This window comes from Stenella coeruleoalba (genome assembly GCF_951394435.1).
Source record: "Stenella coeruleoalba genome assembly, chromosome: 2".
Taxonomy (NCBI): domain Eukaryota; kingdom Metazoa; phylum Chordata; class Mammalia; order Artiodactyla; family Delphinidae; genus Stenella; species Stenella coeruleoalba.
This window is the reverse complement of record NC_137147.1, coordinates 127,755,406-127,775,612: the sequence shown is the minus strand read 5'-3', so window position 1 is coordinate 127,775,612 and position 20,207 is coordinate 127,755,406. Positions and strand designations below refer to the sequence as shown.

Below are 20,207 nucleotides of genomic sequence, written 5' to 3'. Positions count from 1 at the left end.
TATTTTATGATCTCATGGAATTTTGCTTTTTCTTTTCAAGGTCCACCTCCCCCAGGAATGCGTCCACCAAGACCCTAGGATACTATTGATCCTTCTTAGTCACTTTTCTTTCCTGCAATGTGTCTTGTGAAATGTGTGGAGTGTTTGTGAGCTTTTGTCTTCTCTGCTGCATTAATATTAGCTAATAAATACATAAATTAAACTGTGAGCTACTGTTGTACGTTTTTTTGCCTTTTGTTCTTATTTTTGAGGTCAGGGTGAAGACTGGGATTTTTCTGGTTTTGAAGTTATTTTGGATTAGGTAAATCCTGTTAACCAACTCCTTTAAATAATTTTCTCTTTAATTCTTATGATAAAATGGTCGTGATACTTTTTTCAGCTTCATAACTTTGACTTTGTGCACTGACTGGTGTCAGGTAATAACCTTTACACGTAAGGATCCAGGGGGTTAAGTGGTTCATGTAAGATTCACACATAGCCCTCTCTACTTTACTATGCCATACATACTTGAAGGAAAGTAGGGATGTGATGAAAGGCCTTGTAAGGCCATCTATAGAAGGAAACTGTGGTGTTGAATTAGACTTTGTTCATTCAATCAAAGCATTTGGAATAGGAGGGTACTCCTTTTGCTTGAAAGTTTACCTCAGTTGATGAGCTTTTTACTGTGCCCTGTGCCTGTGCGGTCAGAGAGATGACACTATCCTGGAGTAATCATCATTCCCTACTAGTGAGTATTTACTTACAAATTTTTAAATGAATGGCAGAGCGTGGGTCTTGGGAGCTGGGGAGACTGCATATTTGAGACAAGTTGTGTTACTTAAAGATAACTTACACTCTGAAATACAGTTGACACTTTTTTCTTTTACTTTTTGGCCGTGCCACGCAGCATGTAGGATCTTAGCTCCCTGACCAGGGATTGAACCAGTGCCCCCTGCATTGAAAGCATGGAGTCTTAACCACTGGACCGCCAGGGACAGTTGACACTCCTAAGTACAAATTATGATTATATCCAGCTGCATCAGTTAGTGATGTATGGGAAGTGTTCAGTGAAGTAGACATTATCTTCCAGTTAAATAGTTAAGGAATGGCCCGATATCTAGATACAGTTAGAATTGGTTAGGGAACAATGAAATCACTTTTAAAAGGAAGAGGTAGGAGGTTTTAAGCTTTACGGCTAAGGTTTCAACTAGACAATAAATGAGTCCTTATTGATTGTAGGAATTAGCTTGTAAAATACCACAGTTAGATATTGGTAGTAATAATAATAATTTAAGACTGGTAGACTGATTGTGTCTTCTCCTTTGATGTTTATCAGCAGAGGTTGTATTTGTGTTTCATTTTCTAGCTTTTAAATCATAACCTTTCAAGTAATAGTCTCTGGAAGAAAAGGGGCCTTCAAAATGACTACAGTTGCTGGCACCAACTTTATGTGGTCTATCCCAAAGTAGTTTTTAAGATCAATGGCCACTATGAGGTAAGGAACAAAAGAAGCCAAGCCTTCCTTCGTTTAGGAGATTTTTATAATACATATGTGATACTTTTTTCAGAGTTTGTGAATGTTACAAAGGAACTGTGGTTATCAGAGCCCCAGGCATCTGGATCACTGTAGACAAAACCAACCATTCTCTTAGGATAAAATTGACCCTGATATATATGACAGATACAACCTTCAGTTTTTAGAGCAAGAGTATGTAAAGAGCCTTATTTTCTGAGCGGTCTCCTCACTGGATCAACTTCAAATAATTTGTGGTACTCTTTTTCTGTTTTTGGAGGGAAAACATTCATCCTTGTATACATCTGCTGGCATGCATGGCCTTTAGATTTTGACATGAGTGGTCACACGGCATATTTGAAGAAGACGTGTTCTCTAATATTCTTAACTAAAGATGGCCTTTTTTGCAAGTGAGAGGTGAGTGATGAGAGCTCTATATTCTGCAAGATGCTTATTTCTAATGGCTGTTTTTGTTTGGTGATAATAGTCTTCTCTGCCTAGAGCTTCCTTGAATTTTTTTTGAGAGATCTTAATTGTGGAAAATATACTAAGAAAACTTGGGACACAGATATGCATGTAATTGCATGTTGGGTATAAGGTAAGTGTGGGTATTTTGTTATGGATTGCTAATTCAAAGCTTCTGCAGAGTTCCGTTGGGGTCATGTACCAGTATACTCAGTTTGCAAACATTCATGGAAGTAAATACTTGATGTCCCTAAGAATTTTTCCTGCATTCCTGCATTTAGATGAATACATGTTTCATCTAAAACATGGTTGGACAACAACTTCCTGATTTCCTGTTCACATTTATTAACTGTGACTCCATAAATATATACACATTGCATAGCAATACATATTTTCAGTGTGGTTTACAGTTTCAATTAGAATTCTGGGACGTTTTAAAACTGAAGTAAGAATTCTGGGATATAATAGTTATACTACCTTAAATAACCTTCATGTTTCTGAGTTATTTGTGGTATTCTGTGCTTATGTGATAGGTAAACTGGACTTGGTGTAAAAGCATGTCAGATGTGACATAGTTCCCTGCCTTCATAGACTCATTGTTACTTAATCATGTAATCCTGTCAAATTTTAAAATCCTGTAATTTTTTCCAACTTCATTGATATCTAAGTGATAAATAACATTGTATAATTTTAAGGTACGCAGCATGATGTCTTGTAATGTGTATATATAGTGAGAAGATTACCAAGTAAGTTTAGATAGCACGTCTATTACCTTACATAGTTACCATTTCTTTTTTTGTGTGTGTGAGAATATTTAAGATCTACCATCTTAGCAGATTTTTAGTATACAATGTAATACTGTTAACTAGTCAACATGCTGTTCATTAGGTCCCTAGAACTTATTCATCTTATAATTGAAAGTTTATTGCCTTTGATCAGCATCTCCCTATTTCCCCCACCCCCTAAGCCCCTGTAAGCAATCACCATTCTATTCTTCAGATTTTTTAGATTCCACATTATAAGTGAGATCAGAAGTCTTTAATTTTTGTAAACAAAACTGATGTTTTGTTTTATAGGTCTTTACTGGTAGAGGTAATTTATGGAATTATGTGAAAATGGTAGTACTTGTCTAGAATTTTCAAAATCTTACAAAGATCAGAAACACTTTATTGTATTAATTTCAAATAAAACTTTTACTGATTATAGCACATAGTCCGTTATAAGCCTCTACTGTATCATGAAATTTTCAGATACATGGTTTTCAGTTTATAATACATTGCCAGATTCTGTTGTACTCATCTTTGCATTCTAATTCCCTTGGGACTGGCCATAAATATAATAATTTTCAGTTATTTGTATTTTCTTAAAGCAATGCATGTTATCTTTTTTTTTTTTTTTTTTTTTGGTCTTGAAACTTTTTCAGTCATATGCAGTGCCAAAGGAAGAGAGAATCTGGTCACTGAATTTTCTGAAATGTCATTGTGGATCCTACCCAGTAGTGTTGCAACAAGGCTAAAAGTCATATTAGCTGCCTTTAGGACAGAAACAAACCACTCCTTTTGTGGACCAAACCACAAGGTAAAATAACCTTGTTTAAAGAAAAAAGTAGGAGTGTATTGCAGAGGCCTTGACTAGGTTTATGATGACACAGGACCTTGTCTGAACATGATGATTTCAAAATTTGAGCTTAAAAGGACACTCTGAAATCCAGTCACTGTGCCTCAATAGACTTTTCAGAGGACATTATTCTTGGCAGAAAATGTTGGCTTGACATGTGAAAACTGAATAGCTAGAAATGGCAGGTGTAGTCGTACACTTTGCCAGTTTTTCAAACATCCCTTTTTTTTCTTTTCATAGATTTTTCTGAGCTAATTATTTTCTCTTTTTTCTTTTTTTTATATATACATATATGTGTGTGTATATATGTGTGTGTGTGTGTGTGTGCCCACACACACTGTTCAAAGCAAAAATGGGAGCTCACCCTTGGATCTCAGAAGGCACACAGGTGGCGAGATGGAAACAAAGACATATAAAAAGGAAGCGGCCACCTCTTGGATCAGACATTGAATGACAGAGCTCTAGGTGTCTAAGCGTTGTCCAGAAAGAATATTTATGGAACACATATGAAACGCAATGAGTGTGGTAAGTGCCCTTACAGGGATGTTGGTGTTTAAGGAATTTTTTTTTTTTTCTTCAGTTGCTTGCAGTTGGTCAGTGCGTTCAGAGCCTATCACAGGGTAAATGTTTAAGAAATATGACATTACTGATTTTTTAAAATGTTATTAGATACTTCACAGTTACTTCTTTTAGTGAAATATCTGAAATTAGAATCTAGGGCTGTCTGATATCTAATTTCATACTCTTAATACTCCATAGTCTCAGTAGTCAGTTTGACCCTTATCTGGGAATAGCTATTTAGTGTATTACCAGGATGTGTTTCAGAAAAGCTAAATACTTTGTCATGAAGTTTACAATGTATTTATAGGGATACATTTTAGTCACTTTTGTTGGAAAGTGGAAATAAAGTGCTGTTTCAGTTTAGTTACATGGTGAAGGCCTACTAGAAGAGCAGTATTTGAAATCCAGTTATGTTTGTTCTAGATGTGAATGTTAATATACAGCTTCAGGTGTTCACATGGCCAGTCCATCTTTGCCAGCAGTGAATAGGAGCAGTTAGTACAGGGGAGCTGCTGGGTTTTTGCTACAGGATTCTTCATTCAACTTCGCAAATGGTAGATGAAGAAACCTTGTTTCTATAAGACTTCTGCCCTTCAGTCATAAAAATGACCAATAAACAAAAATTTCTAGGAAGCCGTAGATGTTTTAACAAATATTTCTAAGAGTAGATATGATCTCAGTGAATAGTGTGTTGATTTCCTAGATATGGTAACTTCTACCTATTACTTATACTTTTAGGGTAAGGTTTATCCAGTTTATATTCTGTTTTAGTCACTGAACTATGCATAACTTGAATTACTTTGCATTTAGGCATATATATTTTATTTTACGCATCCACTTCTGGGTCATTTTAAGTGGACCATAAACTGGCAATACCAATAGATTTCCACGTGTCCTGTTTTATGGGGAAATTTCATCAAATATGTTATAGCTTAGCAGTAAATAAATACTCTGGCCATATTGGTTATTGAAATCTAGTACTGTTTTCTAATGATGGTTCTCTGTAGTGTTAGTGTTGTAATGAACTGTCCACTTTACTTATGAAATCTGAAAATTAGTCACTTTAGTTGGGATTCCTCTAGGTTTGTAAGTGGTAAAGAATATAAAATATGAGTCAAAACAGAGTCACTCCCCATGCTATAGCAACTGAAGAATGAACCCAGACTTGAAACAAGGAGACTTCATTTCCATGGCTTGGACTGAATAAAATAAGAAATCACAGAGGATTTTTAAAAATTGTGATATGATTACTATGAGAATAAGTTATTGCAGTGATACCAATTTTTCTTTTGTAGGATGGCAGAAAATTCAGGCATTTTTCTAATTATCTTTTGCATAATGTGTAACCCCCTCTCTAGAGAACTTGGCTAGACACTGGATTTGAATTTTAGGGTGTTTTCTCGACTAAAAGAGTGAATTATGGCCCTAAGTGATGTCAAAGTAACAATACAAATATTCCACCTCCTAAAATCGCTTAAGTCACAATGAAGAAGAAACTTTTATAAAAGCCTTGAGTTACTGAATAATAGTTTTGTTTGTCTAAGATTATAACATGACAAGTTTTGGAAAAATGATTACAAGAATGTGCATAGATAGGAGAATGAAACATTAATGGTTCACTAGAGGAGTTGGTGTCATTATGACTGTTCTTTTTCCAAGGCCTGTCATAAAAGTTGGCATCTAGTAGGTTTTTGATGGATAGTAAGTTTTGTTACATTGTTGTCTTAATTACTGGTAGAATCAACATGTGAATGAACAAAAGATACAAGAAATTTGCCTTATAGTATAGGCAAAATTTGGCTTTCCGTTTAACCTTTATTTTCTGATTTTTCTTTTTTTTTTTTGTAAGTGTTGAGTCAAGAAACAAGGAAGTTTATTGTGCCACAGCCTGGAAGCAGGGAATTGGGTGGTACTTTCTCCCCCGCCCCACTGCCTGCACTGTGTGGCTTATGGGATCTTAGTTCCCAGACCAGGGATTGAAACCAGGCCCTCAGTAGTGAAAGTGTGGAGTCCTAATCACTGGGCCGCCAGGGAATTCCCTGAATGGTACTGCCTTCAACTCACTTATGTGAGAGTGCCAAATTTTGATTTGGGACTTTGCTGGAAAGAGAAATTGTTGTCTCTTCTTACAAGACACCTTTCCCTGTTTAGTGTAGCTCACTGGAGAATAAATCTTCATGTACAGAAACAAAAGGCATGTCTTTATTTGAATTTATTTCTAGAGCATACCTCTTAGAAATCAAGAGGGCATAGTTGTTGAGGCATATACAACAGAGTTTACTTATTAGTGGCTAACAGAGTACTTGACCACATAAAAGTATGTGAAAATTCATCTGTGATATTATTTAGGTTGGCAAAATATATTGATTATTTATTCTCTTGGTTTTTATAATGCACCTTAAACATTGTACTACAACTCATTGTAAAAGAAAAGACTGAATACTTGTTTTTGAAATGACAAACACATGTACAGATAATTCAAAGAAAGTAATGGCAAATAAATGGGAAATATCTCAAATTAATTCATAAATCCTTTTAAAATCATCGTGTAATATATATTTCACTATCAATTTTACAGAGATTTGAAACATGATGTCAACTAGAAGGTGATTGGCTATCATTCATGGACATGAATGGAGCCTAAGAAAGATGGACAAAGGATTTCATCCAGAAACTTAGAATCTTTTTTGCACAATAGATACTCCAATATATATGGCTGTTTTGGAGCTACCTTTCATATTGAAACTTCTAACTGGTCCCCTTACTTCTAGCTTCAGATTCTCTAATTGATCTGTCTGCCATAGCAGTCTTTGGGAAAGATGACGAAACCACATCATGTCCTTCATAAATCTGCAGTTGACATGTTTTAAAAGTGTTAGAAATAAGCAATAATCAGAGAAGAGGACAAAGATTATATAAACTGATAATATTTAGAGCATCTTTTGCCACTGTCAAAACTGGAAATTTTCCAGTTCTAGTGGCTGAACATTTGGATTCATAAAATTCAGACACTCCTTTCCTCTTACCCTTTGGTCCATAAGAATCTCAAGAAATTTGCACAACAAGATACAATGTGATTGCAACCCAGGATAATTTTAGGGTAGTTTTGCAAACCGTTTTTCTGTTAACATAGATGAACAGATTTTTCTGGAGTATCCTGAGCAATTGTACTTACGGACTGCTACGGAAGTCTACACCTCATACCAATTTAAGGGGTTTTTGGCCAGGGCTCTCCTGTAGAGACATTTTCTAGATCTTTTAATCTGTATTGATTTGCCTGATCCAACAGCATCAGGACAGCATCTCTCATTCCAGGTTTCTCCCCAAGATTCAAGTGTGTGAAGGGTATCTACTGAATTGAAAATTATTTCAGCGGGGTAAAACTTGAAGTATTGGCTAGTCTGTACAAACTGAAGTGAACATAAGCTAACCCTGTAAGAATATGTGGATAGGAAGGGAAGGACAACAGATCTTGAGTTTAGCTGGAAGCTTCACCAGCTCTAAAATTACAGACAAAATAGAAATTTATACTGGCCTGTACTTCATCTTGGCTCTTGTATATTTGCATTTCATTGGCAGTCTTTGGATTGGTGGGGTGGAATATTTTCCTTGCCATGGAATATCAACTTGCCTTCGAAAGTTACCAGTAAAAAGCCCCTATATATGTGGCATTTGTATGCATACGTGATAAACCTTATTTTCCCCCACGGCATTTTAAAACAACTTGAAATCTAATCCCATTAACTAATTAGCTGGATATATGTACCTTATGAATTTATTTAAATACTTAGAAAAATTGTGTTTGGGTAATGGTATTGAAATTAAAATACTCAGTGAATGATGAATATGTGTGAACTGTTCATTGAATGTTAGGAGATGAATAGAATGAAATTCAACATGTAATAGTTTATTGTATTTTATTCTTTCTTTGCTTAATCTTTTGGAATCTAATACTCAAGTACAGAGGCCTACATTTATAAACAAATCTATTATTTTTAGATACTTTTTAAGATGAATGTTGTAATAATACAGCTTGTTTCCTAAGGAAGTTTCTAAAAACATGTTTGGTAAAATTGTCTTCTGGAAAAGACTTAAGAAAGGGATTCTGAGGACATTTTGTAAGCTATACACAATTCTGTATTATTTATGGATGGCAGAAAAGAGAAGGACATGGGAATGTTTAATACATCGATCATAAAAGCAAAAGAAAGCACTAATTACTATTTATATGCATTTTGAGAATACTGTGTATGAAATAACCAAATATAATTGCTTTGTGATATTTCTTAATGTATTGCAAATGCTAACAAAGAGTTTGCTAATATATGTAGAAGAATTATTTTTAATACATGATTATAGAAATAAGGATTGTTAGAATAACTCTGAATGATGTACGTTTGAAATCATTTGATTGGATTATTGTGGTGGGTTTTTTTGGGGAGGGGGATTGTTCTGTATACAGTTGTTACCTAAGAAATTTTATTAAGGGTGCTCTATCTGGTGTAGATGTTATCCTGTAAATGATTTTTATGTTACAATTTGTATGGTATGAGATTGCCTTATCATGATGGAATTTTTGCACAGGAGAAGAGCCTCTATGAACACTTGTATGATTAGGGTTCAGTGGGTGTTTTTTTATTGCTTTGTATATAATAGAAAGACTACTGTGCTGTACCATCCTATCAGGCATAGAGGTGGGTGGCATTTTGGGCACTTCAGTTACTAGAATATAATGTTGGTTACTGAGGAATTTCTAGACCGCTTTGTATTAGGTAAATAAAAGCTGAATTTAGGAGATAGAGAATTAGGGGGTTTTGGAGGATTGTGTGTTTATATGCATATGCACAGAGACAGTTCTTAAACAGCATCCGGGCTTTACTCCATGCTCAGATATGTTGGGCATCTACATATATTTTATGAATATTCTAATATTAAACACAGGTAGAATTTTTTTCGTTTTGCCAGTGGAATTGCCTATCAGTATTCATTTCTGGTAGAAATTGTTAAACGCTTTGTTATAAACAGTGTTATAATGTTTTCTTGTTTAGCCGCTAATTTTCTTTTTCTTTTTTTAACCTCTAATTTTCTACATGTATAAACATCATTGTAAATACATACCAACCTAATAGGATAGAAATATTTTTGTTTGCCAAAAAAAAATGTTCCATTGTGTTCATTGGATCACTAGACTCAATTTTTAGGTTGTGAGAAATACATTGTGTAGTATTTAATATAAATATATCATTGTTTTATGACAGGATTCATCATGGTGAAAACGTCACTGGACTGCCTTTATTTATAGTTTTCAGATATATTTGTGTACAAATAGAACACAGCTCTTTGTATATCTTAAAGAAAGCTCCACATGTGGTAAAATAGCATAGGTTAAAAATGTTTTCATTTGTGAGTAGAATTTGACTTTTAATGAAAATAGTGAATTGTTGTTTTAAAGTGCTTATTTCTAGTTGTATAGGCAATTTGTAAATTTTTATGGATGATGTTAGTGATGGTATATCACCTGAGTTCATTAAATAGTGGGCTGACCAAAGGAATGTTTTTGTATTATGTGAATATAATAGACACCATTATTGCATGTTTTTAGGCATATGAGCTATAATTTTTGCATATTTTGTAAAATATTAACTATATAGAGTGAAAATTCTCGCTGTCAGCTTATCTTAGTGAATAATTGGGCAGCTAAAGGGGTGTTTTTATAGATGGTTGTTAATAAAATAGTTAGAATGTATAATAGTTTTGCTTTAAACTTTTAGTCCTCGATTTATAGGGATTTCTTAACATATACATATGTATACGTATACACACACATGAATACATGCACGTATGTCTTTTATAAAACTAGTGATATTAAAAGTCATAGAATGGAATTATTTTTTGGCCTAAACAATTACCATTTGGCCTTGAGGGCAGATGATATAGGAAGTTTTAGTTTATAAACTATTTAGTTGCTGGAGGATATTGTGAGGCTGCTAGATATGTGGTAAACAAATGTTGGTTGTTTTTTTTTAAATAGCATCTGCCTAGGATTTGCTGAGTAGGCATATATTTTGTGAGTACCAAACTGATAGACAAAGGTGAAAACACTGTTCTGGTAAATTGAATTGCTAAACCATGTCTATTTGGGATATATTTGGTTGTTCCGGATTGTATTATTACTTTCTTTTCTGTATTGAAGATACGTGTTATTTCATGAAATAATTTTGGATATATAATTTCTGTCAATTTTGGAAATACCTTTTCACTTAAATGTTAAAGTTGTAATCATTGATCATAGATAGAGTGAGCATCTTCATGAATTAGGCTTGACTTTTGAAGGTTGTTTTTATGTTCTTGAGGTTTTGTAATTAGACATTCTTTGTTTAAAGTGTAGAAATCATTGTCATTCATATTTTTAAATACGTAAACTTGTACAGTTTTTCTTATACTCCAATCAAATTTTTGAGTTTTAAATGTTGGGACAGAGCAGGGAAGCATTTGACTGCTGTGTGTTGAACAGACAAGCTCTTCTATAACAACTTCCTAGGTATTTAGAACTCCCTCTCCATACACACACATACACACAATTAATATATTAATGTTGAACTAATGCTGAAAAATATCTTACCAATAGAAGTGTTACATGACCCCTATGTGTTTATACTTGGTCTGTATGGGAGGGGGGGGAATTATTAGGTAATTGTGTGCATGTGATCAGATGTTTGTTTTTTATACCATATAATTCAATAGATGTGCAGAAATTTCTGTCATAGTTTTGAACATATATTTACCTAAAATTAATAGCACATAAGCTTTTTTATTCTTGTAGAATGAAATGGTATTTAGCTGAGTGACATTTAGACTTCTGTGTATGTAATTACATTACAAACACATGTTCTTTCTAGATATAGACATTTCTGATATACATATAATTTTACCTCTTTGTGGCACATGTAGGTATAACTTATTTTCCCAGATGTGCTGAGATTCATGATGAAATTCACTTTTCTAAAGAACATTTTATAGAAATGTTTCTGTGTTCATTTGTTACATGGCAGTAACCAAGACAATTTTGTAAATAAGGGACAAGAGAAATAATTTAGTTTTAAACATCTGGTATTTCTAGATGTACTGAGAGTCTCAAAAAGTATAATTTTGTAAAAACTTTCATTGTAAATGTGTTAGTATTGATACTGTTGTCTTTTAAAATCAACATGGCAATGAAGTTGACAAACAGGCTCTTGGAGCTATGCAAAATTTATCATATCAGTTCGGTTGTTAAGAGGAAATGTTGACAAGATTATGCATTTACCCTGTTCTCATATAGAAGAAGAATTTGCCATTGTATCAAGTATGTATATTTAAAACTTACACCATGTAAATTCACTTGATATTTCTGGGTGTACCGAGATTCCTGATATAGTTCATTTATATTATCTTTTATTAAGACTTTTTATTAAGGGCAGTTTTAAGGTCACAGAAAAATTGAGGGGAAGGCACAAAGATTTCCCATATGTCCCCTGCCCCGACACGTGCATAATCCCTCCCCCATTATCAACCCAGCATGTGTATAATCCACCCCTATTACCACATTCCCCCATCAGAGTGGTACATTTGTTATAATTCATGAGCCCATATTGACACATCATAAGTCACCCAATGTCAGTAGTTTATATTATGGTTAACTCGTGGTGTTGTACATTCTGTGGGTTTAGGCAAGCATATAATGACATGTATTCATTGTCATCATATTTTAATGGCCCTAGAAATCCTCTTTGCTCCAACTACTCATCCTTTCCCTTGTATTTCTGTTTTTTACTTTGTTTTCTTTTTTTCCCCCTTAATATTCAAATTAATAAATGACTTGGTCAGATTTTATACTACCTCCTGGAACTATACACAGTTCTGTATGTGTTCCTTTGGTTGCATGACAATATTCAAGACAACTTTGTAAATAGGCAGATACCGGTTTTTAATTTTTATCATCTAGAATTTCTAGATGTATAGAGTCTCACAAAGTATAATTTTGTAAATAATTCACTGTAAAGTTTCATTGTTTTCTTATGTCTCAGCAGTGAAATTGATGGAACTGTGGATTTCTTGAGCTATATACATATTTCGGGATCTGTTGAGTTTTGGGAAAGCAAAAGTTAAAAGGGTATTTTTTAACTTTTGCATTCTCATCTAAAAGAAAATTTTACATTTTAATTATTATTTAGTGCTTGGATTTTTATACATTAACAAAGCCAAGTCATTATTTGTAGTTGTGTTGCTGATAGAGCATTACATATTTTAATCAGGAGATTTTATTCTCTTTGAATTATACAGTTTTGTGTTTAATTGGACTGCATGACAACATTCAAGACAACCTTGTAAATAACAGTAAATTTATCATTTAAAAATTAGTTTTTCTAGATGCATGGAATTTCACGAAGTACAAATTTGTAAATATCTCATTGTAAAGTATCATGAGGTGGCTTCTATAAATGTTTTAGCAGTGTAATAGGTAACTAGCAATTGGCCTTTTAGGGCTTTGTAACATTTTGGTGTTTATGTAGTAGGTTTTGGGGGATAGGGGTACACAGATTGTCTCCATATCTTCAGATTTTTAGGTTCTCATGTTATAAGAAAAGATTAGATTGTATACTTTTAACAAGCAAAGAAAAATGCCCATGGGATTTATTTTCATCTTTAGGAAGAAAAAGGAAGACATGAGAAGGGAATTGTCGTTTTAAACCGCAGGTATATTCATAGTTATATAACATTGCTGAAGTAATGGTTATTTTGCTATGCTATGTAAACCTACTGTTTGCAAATTTATATATGTATATGCATGCATATTATAAATGTATATACATGTACATATGTAAAATTAGTTTTAGGGGTATAGATATAGTGTTCTTTCTCATTTATTAGATTATTGCTTTACTTTTTTTTTAATGGAAATAGTATTTCAATTGTAAGCTTAAACGTGTAGAAGCCCACTTCATGTTATATCTAAATGAATGTTAATTTTTATATAAAATGTTTAAGCATTTTATATAATGCTTAAAAATGTTTAAGCATTTTATATAAAATACTGTGGATATTTTTTTTTAATGTTTACATATATACATCTGTATGAGAACAGAATTTCCATGATTATGAATATTTTTCTGAGCTTTTGAAAATTTTCTGGAGAGCAGTTAATTTGTATGTTATAATCAGTAACCAATGTCAAAAGTATTCTCAGTTGCCTATAATGTAAATAATGGAAATTTCTTAGAATCCTATCCATTATTATCAAAGTGTAATCGGTACACCTTTTTGAACAACAGTTTGGCAATGACAATCGAAATTTGAGTGTGTAAAATTGTTGAAATGATATAATCTGTTGACGGAATTTTATATATTCCTACTCAAATCCATAAAGAAGAAAGTATGTTATAGATCAAGTATAACAAATAATTTGAATGTATGAAATACACATCATTAAAATAACGATTTTAATGATAGCTAATTCATATGGATATTATTCAAACACTGAAAAAGTATTCTGATATTGAAGGGTGTTTTAAGTTGATTTTTTAAATTGTCATTTTTGTACAAATATCAACTAAGTGTGTGTGCTGAGGTGTGTCCATATGCCTCCGGTTTTTCTATTTGAAATATTAATGGTTACTGTTCCTTGGGAATGGGATTATTCAGACATGATAATGGAGTTAAGTAATGCTTACTCATTAGTGTTACTACAATAGTGATTATTTTAGCATTCTTTTTGAAATTTTTATACATGTGTAAGTTAAATACTAAAACATTGTTTATATATTTGTGTATTGCTACTTGAAAATCTAAAATGCAAATGTGAATTATTGAATAGAAAATTGTCTGGAAAAACATGGCAAAATTTTAACATTACTGTGTAAAAAGATCAGAAAAGAAGGGACTGCTGCCACTTTCTGCCTTTAAAATTTTAAAGGTATTTCAGAAGCAACATTTAAACAGCAGAGGAAATTTTAAAGATACAACCAATTTGTGCCTGTCTTCATCGTTACCTATTGACATCTCGGGAGTGTTGGGCTGTTGTGTCCAACTTTGTATTCCCAGTGACTGTTATGAATAGTTTTTGAGTGATCGTGAAGAGCGTGTGACTTAGATACTTGTGCTAGTGCGGCAAAGAGTTTTACACAGTGAAACAGAGTATTGGACTATCCACGGAAAGAAGGGAGAAGATGGCATTTGAGGTAGGTGCTAAACAATTATATTTGGGGGCTTCCCTGGTGGCGCAGTGGTTGAGAGTCTGCCTGCTGATGCAGGGGACACGGGTTCATGCCCCGGTCCGGGAAGATCCGACATGCCGCGGAGCGGCTAGGCCCGTGAGCCGTGGCCGCTGAGCCTGTGCGTCCGGAGCCTGTGCTCCACAACGGGAGAGGCCACAACAGTGAGAGGCCCGCGTACAGCAAAAAACAAAAACAATTATATTTGGGTTGACAAACACAAAGGGTAATTTTATAAGGCAGTGCCATATTTGTGGCATATTGTAAGGGGGAGGAATCTCTTGGGATAAACTCGAATTACTCTTAGTAATGGGCATAATTGGAGAACGGATTGTTTTCTTTTATGGTAGTTGAGTCTCTCAGAAGGATTTCAAATAGGTCTTTATGGCTTTTTAGATTATTCAGAATTGGCATGAAAAATGTTTCAGTAGTCTCAATGTTTGTGCTAAAGGTACTCTGAAAAGGTGAAAAAGTAAAAACAAAAAAAGTCTCTTTGGGCAGTCATATTTGCTAGTTTAATTATTTCCATTCACTATTCCTGTCAGTTCTAAAGTCAAATATTGTATACTTGCTTCTCAGGTGAACATGATGAAAGAAAGACATAACATGCAGATAACCTGAGGATGTCTGACATCATCAGGAACATTATTCCTGTGAAGTTCCTTAATTTATAAATCTGAACTGTAAACCACAGGTAAGAAGGTTCTGGATCAAGAAATGCTGTATTAGGATGAGATTTTGGCTAGGTTCAAGAAAATAACACTGGGGGCAGACTTTGTTCTTGAGTACCTTTGAGTTACAAACATTCCTGAGAATAAATAAACCAGTTATTTTAAAATACAGTTTTATAAAGATGGAATCCATGAATAATGTAGGTACTTATGCCTTCCTTCAATTAATTTACTTATGACGAAAGATGGCAACTAATATTATAAAGGAAATGATCAATATTTTAATAATTATAAATTAGAGAATAGACCAACTATTTTTGCATGTGTAGTTTTGTGGTATGAAAAAGAGAAGTTCATGGCAACCTAAAAAAGATACTAATATAGAAGAGTAGTAGTAATAAAGTCATGTTGAAGTTGGAGAGTTGAATCAGCTATAGGATTGATTAATGAGGAACTGTTACTAAGCCTTAACTGAAATTGTAACAAAGTTCAACATGAGCCTCCATTTACCTGCTACTTCAGTGTTTGGTCAGAATGCTATGTATTTTACCTTATAATGTTTCTTGTTTTTCCCTATAGGGAGATGATAGTTCCAAGAAAAGACACTTTTGCCATCTTTGTTTTTAATCTCAATAATTCGTACCATGAGACCTGTTGCAGTATTCCTCTTTTCAAGTGTTCATCACTCCCATCCATCCCTGGGCCTAGGAGAACCCCTTGGCGATAATGATTGTGTAAGGACACTTTGAGTGCTCATTTGATTCATGGAGGGGCACTTTGGTTAGACAGGAATTGATTATTCTGCTTTTCTTAAGCTTGATGGGATTTTTGGTGGCAGCTAGTGGATATTGTTCAGGGTAACGTATGAGTAACAAATTATCCTAAAACTTAGTTATGGATAATACATTATTGTGTTATTTCCATGGATACTGTGAGTGAAAATTTCTGACAGTGCTAGAATGTCTGTGGGATCAATTGGGAAGGCCCAATCGAATAATTGAGAGTGATTCAGACCACTGGAGTCTTTGGATACTTTTTCACTCACGTCTGGCACTGGTTTTAGATGACTTGGAAGGTTGGGCTTAGCTGAGGCTTTAAACTAGAGTACCTTCGCACAGCCAGGTTCCCATATGAATCATAAAAATAAATGTAAGAAGAGAGCCTTGTGAAAGTGGCGTGGCCTTTCTGAACTAGTTTCAGAAGTCATGTAGCATCTTTTATGCCATATTCTGTTGGCTAATGGTGCCATATGGCCAACCAAAGTTCCATAGCATGGTGGGATAGTGCCAAGGTGACTGCAGACCAAGACAGCTTGTAAAACCAGATGAAAGAAGGCACAGTAGGTAAGAGCTACAAATGTGGTGCTTCAGTAGTTTTTGTTTTGTTTTCTTTTTGGGGGGTGGTCCTTGATTTTCAGAATTTCACTTCTCTCACACTCAGAATCCCTTGCAGATAATTTGCAACAAACGTCTTATTCATTGCCTGGCATAAAATAAAGTCTTAATGAATTGTTTTGTGATTTGGGGAGTAAATTAGGCAAAAGATAAGAAGTTAAAAGTGCATGGTTTTTGGATTAAGTCAGTTTGAGGAATGCAAAAGGGAAAAGGCCCAGGTGCAATATGTTGATACCGAAAGGTACAATCTTAGAACTACAAAAGCTATGGAACTGTTAAAAAAGAATGAGTGGGGACAATTGTTGATGAAATCAATAACGTTATAACACATACTGAATCTGTGCTCTTAACACACCAGGAGTTTTTCCCTTCATTTTTTACTATACCCCACAGGAAGGTTAATAATTCATGGGATGTGCTGTGAAGAGTGAATGCTGACAAATTCCTTAGACATTCTTTCTCAGAGACCCTCATTGCCTACCTCCTGTCCATGGGATAACGTTGAAAGTGGAAGTTTTAATCAGAAATGTTTATTTTTTTCTCAGGATAAATCATAGCTAAATAGAAGATTAATGGTTTTTTGGGAGGTACCTACTCAGGAATTTTGATGGACCCTGGAATAATGAATGGGTCAGGAGCCAAATCTTTTCCTAAGTTCCATTTTAGTCTCTATATCTTTAATATAGTTACTGTTTTTCTTGTCAAATGGACTAAGCTCCTTGGTTATTTTCATTGCAGTATTTAAGCATTGTTATATTTCTTGTACAGAAAGGTATGTAGATTGCATGATATCATGAATGAGTGATCTGGAGATAGAAGAAACCATACATAGTAAAAAAGAAATACAGACAACATGAAGAGAAAGTTTGAAGGATCAGTCCATTTAGCAAGATGTAAGAAGAACTCCCAATATCCGGCTTTCTCATTGTTAGAAAATTCCAAAATGAATTTTGATCCACCTGTTATTCATAATAGAATAGCTGTTGCATCATGAAGTATGCTACTAAACTGTTCCCATTTTTTTCCCCAGTGTGTCCTCTCAGGTGATGACTGAATAGGAAAAACTGATGCCATTGCTTCTGCCACCATCTTCAGTAAAACCAAAGACAGTCTTCATAATGTATAGAGATTCCTCATTGATGCGTTGCAATGGACACTCCCTGTAGATCACAAAAACAGGCTGAGAAGGCTGAAGTTTCAAAGTGACCTAAAGGGTGATATTGGAGAGAACTGTAACCAGGCATGTTGACTGTTTTCATTGTTGCCATTGGACTAAATCTCAGGAGCTTGAATGATGGAGGCATTATTACACAGAGAAGCTCAGGATGGTATAATTTCAAGGCTTCATTACAGTGCTCCCATAAGTATTAGGTGCACATTTTTAAAATTTTCATTTATCACAGGGAAATTGAAAATTGACTCATAAAAAATCATCTTTTTCAAGATTTCAAAGGACATGGAAATTTGTGAAGTATAATATTTTACTTCTTAAATGCCTTTTTTCCTCTTCTAATTCTGCCACCTCTGTCTGTGTTATCTACTATTAATGAAATTTTGTGCACATCCTTTTGGGTGTATTGATAAATTAATATGCAAGTTATTTTTTGGGTGGTCTATATACTAGCTACAGATTTTCTACACAGTAAACATGATTTATATATAATTGTAAATTTATCCAACTAATTTGTTGAAATAATTCCAGTGAATTGGAACTGCTAGGACTAAGGGTATCCAAAATTTATAGTTTTGAGTCCAAACTAGTTTTCCCTACTATACAGACAGGACCTCATCAATCTTGTTCCCCAGTGTTTATGTGGGTATATTTCCTAAAACTGTACAAATGTTACATTTTTAATCTTTGGTAATATGGTATTACAAAGAAATTGCTTTTCTTCTGTTACTGTTTAGCTCTGTCATCTTCATATAGGCTTAATCCTTACTAGTCATTTGTGTTATTTCATTTTCTTCTGTTTTTTTTTTCCATTCCATTGATATATCAATGTCTTTGTTACTGGTTTCTAAGAACTCATTTTTTATTAAGGATGTTAACCATTTGTCATGCAGTGCAAATGAAGTACCATATTTTATTGCTATCAATTTACTATGGTGTTTTGTATTTTGGTTGTGTATTAAAATATAATCATGTACTTTATGCCTTTTGAGTTTTGTGTTTTTCTTAAAAAAACACGTTTGTATTAGTATCATTTCTTGGTCTGTATTTTCTTTTTTGCATCAAATATTTTGTCATGTTATTTCTCTTTCCATTAATCATTACTGTAGTTTTAAAGCATTACATATTCAAATTACTCACCTTAACCTAAGTAGTTACCACTTATTTTTAATTCTACCATAATCATATAGAAATTCCGACATGTAATTGACTGCATTTCTATTTATTGGTTTGCCTTACCTTCTATTGATACTTTAAAATTACTGTTGAGTCTTATCTATTCCATTGAGTTCTATCTCATTTCTCTTCTCTTTCAGAATATTCCCTGTCTGTACTTGCATTTTTTTCTCTCAATTGACGCTTAAAATTACTTTGCAAGTTGGAAAAAATAATGCAGTTTTTATTTCATTTGCAACAAATTTAATAGATTAATTAGGAGAGAATAGATCTCTTTAAAATTGAGTCTTCCTATCAAACAGCAAGGTATGTCTTTCTATTTTTTTATCAAATTGTTATGTTGGGATACTGCTAGTTTAGTTTTTTTAAGTTCATTCCCAAACATTTCATAGTTTTCTTAATGTAATGATGGGGGTTGTACACCTAGCTTATTTTCATATTGATATAGGAAAGCCATTTGTATACTTTTTAAATGCAGTTTCATCGAAATTCCAAAATTATGTTCTTTTTTCACAATTTGTAAGGACTTATGGGTCATTTCAGGAATTTTCCTCTCTTTAATTAAGGATTTTTCACCAGATTTGGTAACAGGTTTAATAAAATGTCTCGTGTTTTACAGTTGATATATTTGCCATTATAATTATTGATTAGGCTAAAAATTGAATTTTTCTAAAAATGAACATTTTTCATCGAGTGAATATGTGAACTAAATTTTGTTTTTCTGTTACATTCTCCCCTGTTATAGTCATTATAATTTTAATTGCACTTTCTGAAAAGTTAATCCTAAAAAAAGAGCTTTATTTTGTTCTGTTTTTGTTGGAATTTTATATTTGGTTTATTGGCTATATCAAAACTGTTTTGACTATTTTTTTCATGAAGTAGACTGAAAACAATTAAATACTAGTATTATTTCATTTTTAATTCTATTTTGATATAACCTTATACCTACAAAAATGTAGCAAAAGTAGTACATAGGTTTCTTTTGTTGTTGTTCATTTGGGTTTTTAATATTTCCCAGCTTCTTATATTAACATTACCTGTGCAGGATACAATTATCTAAAACAGGAGACTTCTATTGATGTACTACTATTAACTGATTGTTTTATACATCCAAAGTGAGATCCAACATTACATATAGTTGTCAAAGTCTCCTTTTCATGATTTTGACACTTGAAGAATCTACAAATATTTTAACCATGAATGTCTCTCAGTATAGGTTTGTTTGATTTTTTTCTTTGAGTTTGAGGTTATATACTTTTGGCAAGAACACTACAGAAATGTTATAGTTCTCAGTTCATCACTAGGGATCACATAATGTTGATAGTGCCTTATGACTAGCAATGTTACTTTGCTTACTTAGTGTTGTAATTAATAAGTATCTTTTGGGAAAGATACCGCAAGTACTGTTTC

At 33.5% G+C, this 20,207-nt stretch overlaps 1 protein-coding gene across 7 annotated transcripts in view; it reads left to right on the top strand.

The window, feature by feature from the left end:
• Window positions 1-20,207, top strand: part of SNRPN (small nuclear ribonucleoprotein polypeptide N) — a 34,277-nt gene that overhangs the window by 5,689 nt on the left and 8,381 nt on the right. The window contains exons 7-12 of one of the 7 annotated variants that reach the window (XR_013825750.1): window positions 41-4,099; window positions 14,088-14,352; window positions 14,965-15,079; window positions 15,636-15,790; window positions 17,481-17,690; window positions 18,938-19,103. Coding sequence is in view for 1 of the 7 variants with exons in the window: in XM_079910829.1 (XP_079766955.1) it covers window positions 41-78 (38 nt within the window). In the remaining 6 variants the exon portion in view is untranslated. Of the gene's footprint in view, window positions 1-40; window positions 8,550-14,087; window positions 14,353-14,964; window positions 15,080-15,635; window positions 15,791-17,480; window positions 18,567-18,937; window positions 19,104-20,207 lie in introns of those variants that run through there. The other 6 variants (XR_013825751.1, XR_013825752.1, XR_013825754.1 and 3 more) reach the window with 6 other exon arrangements.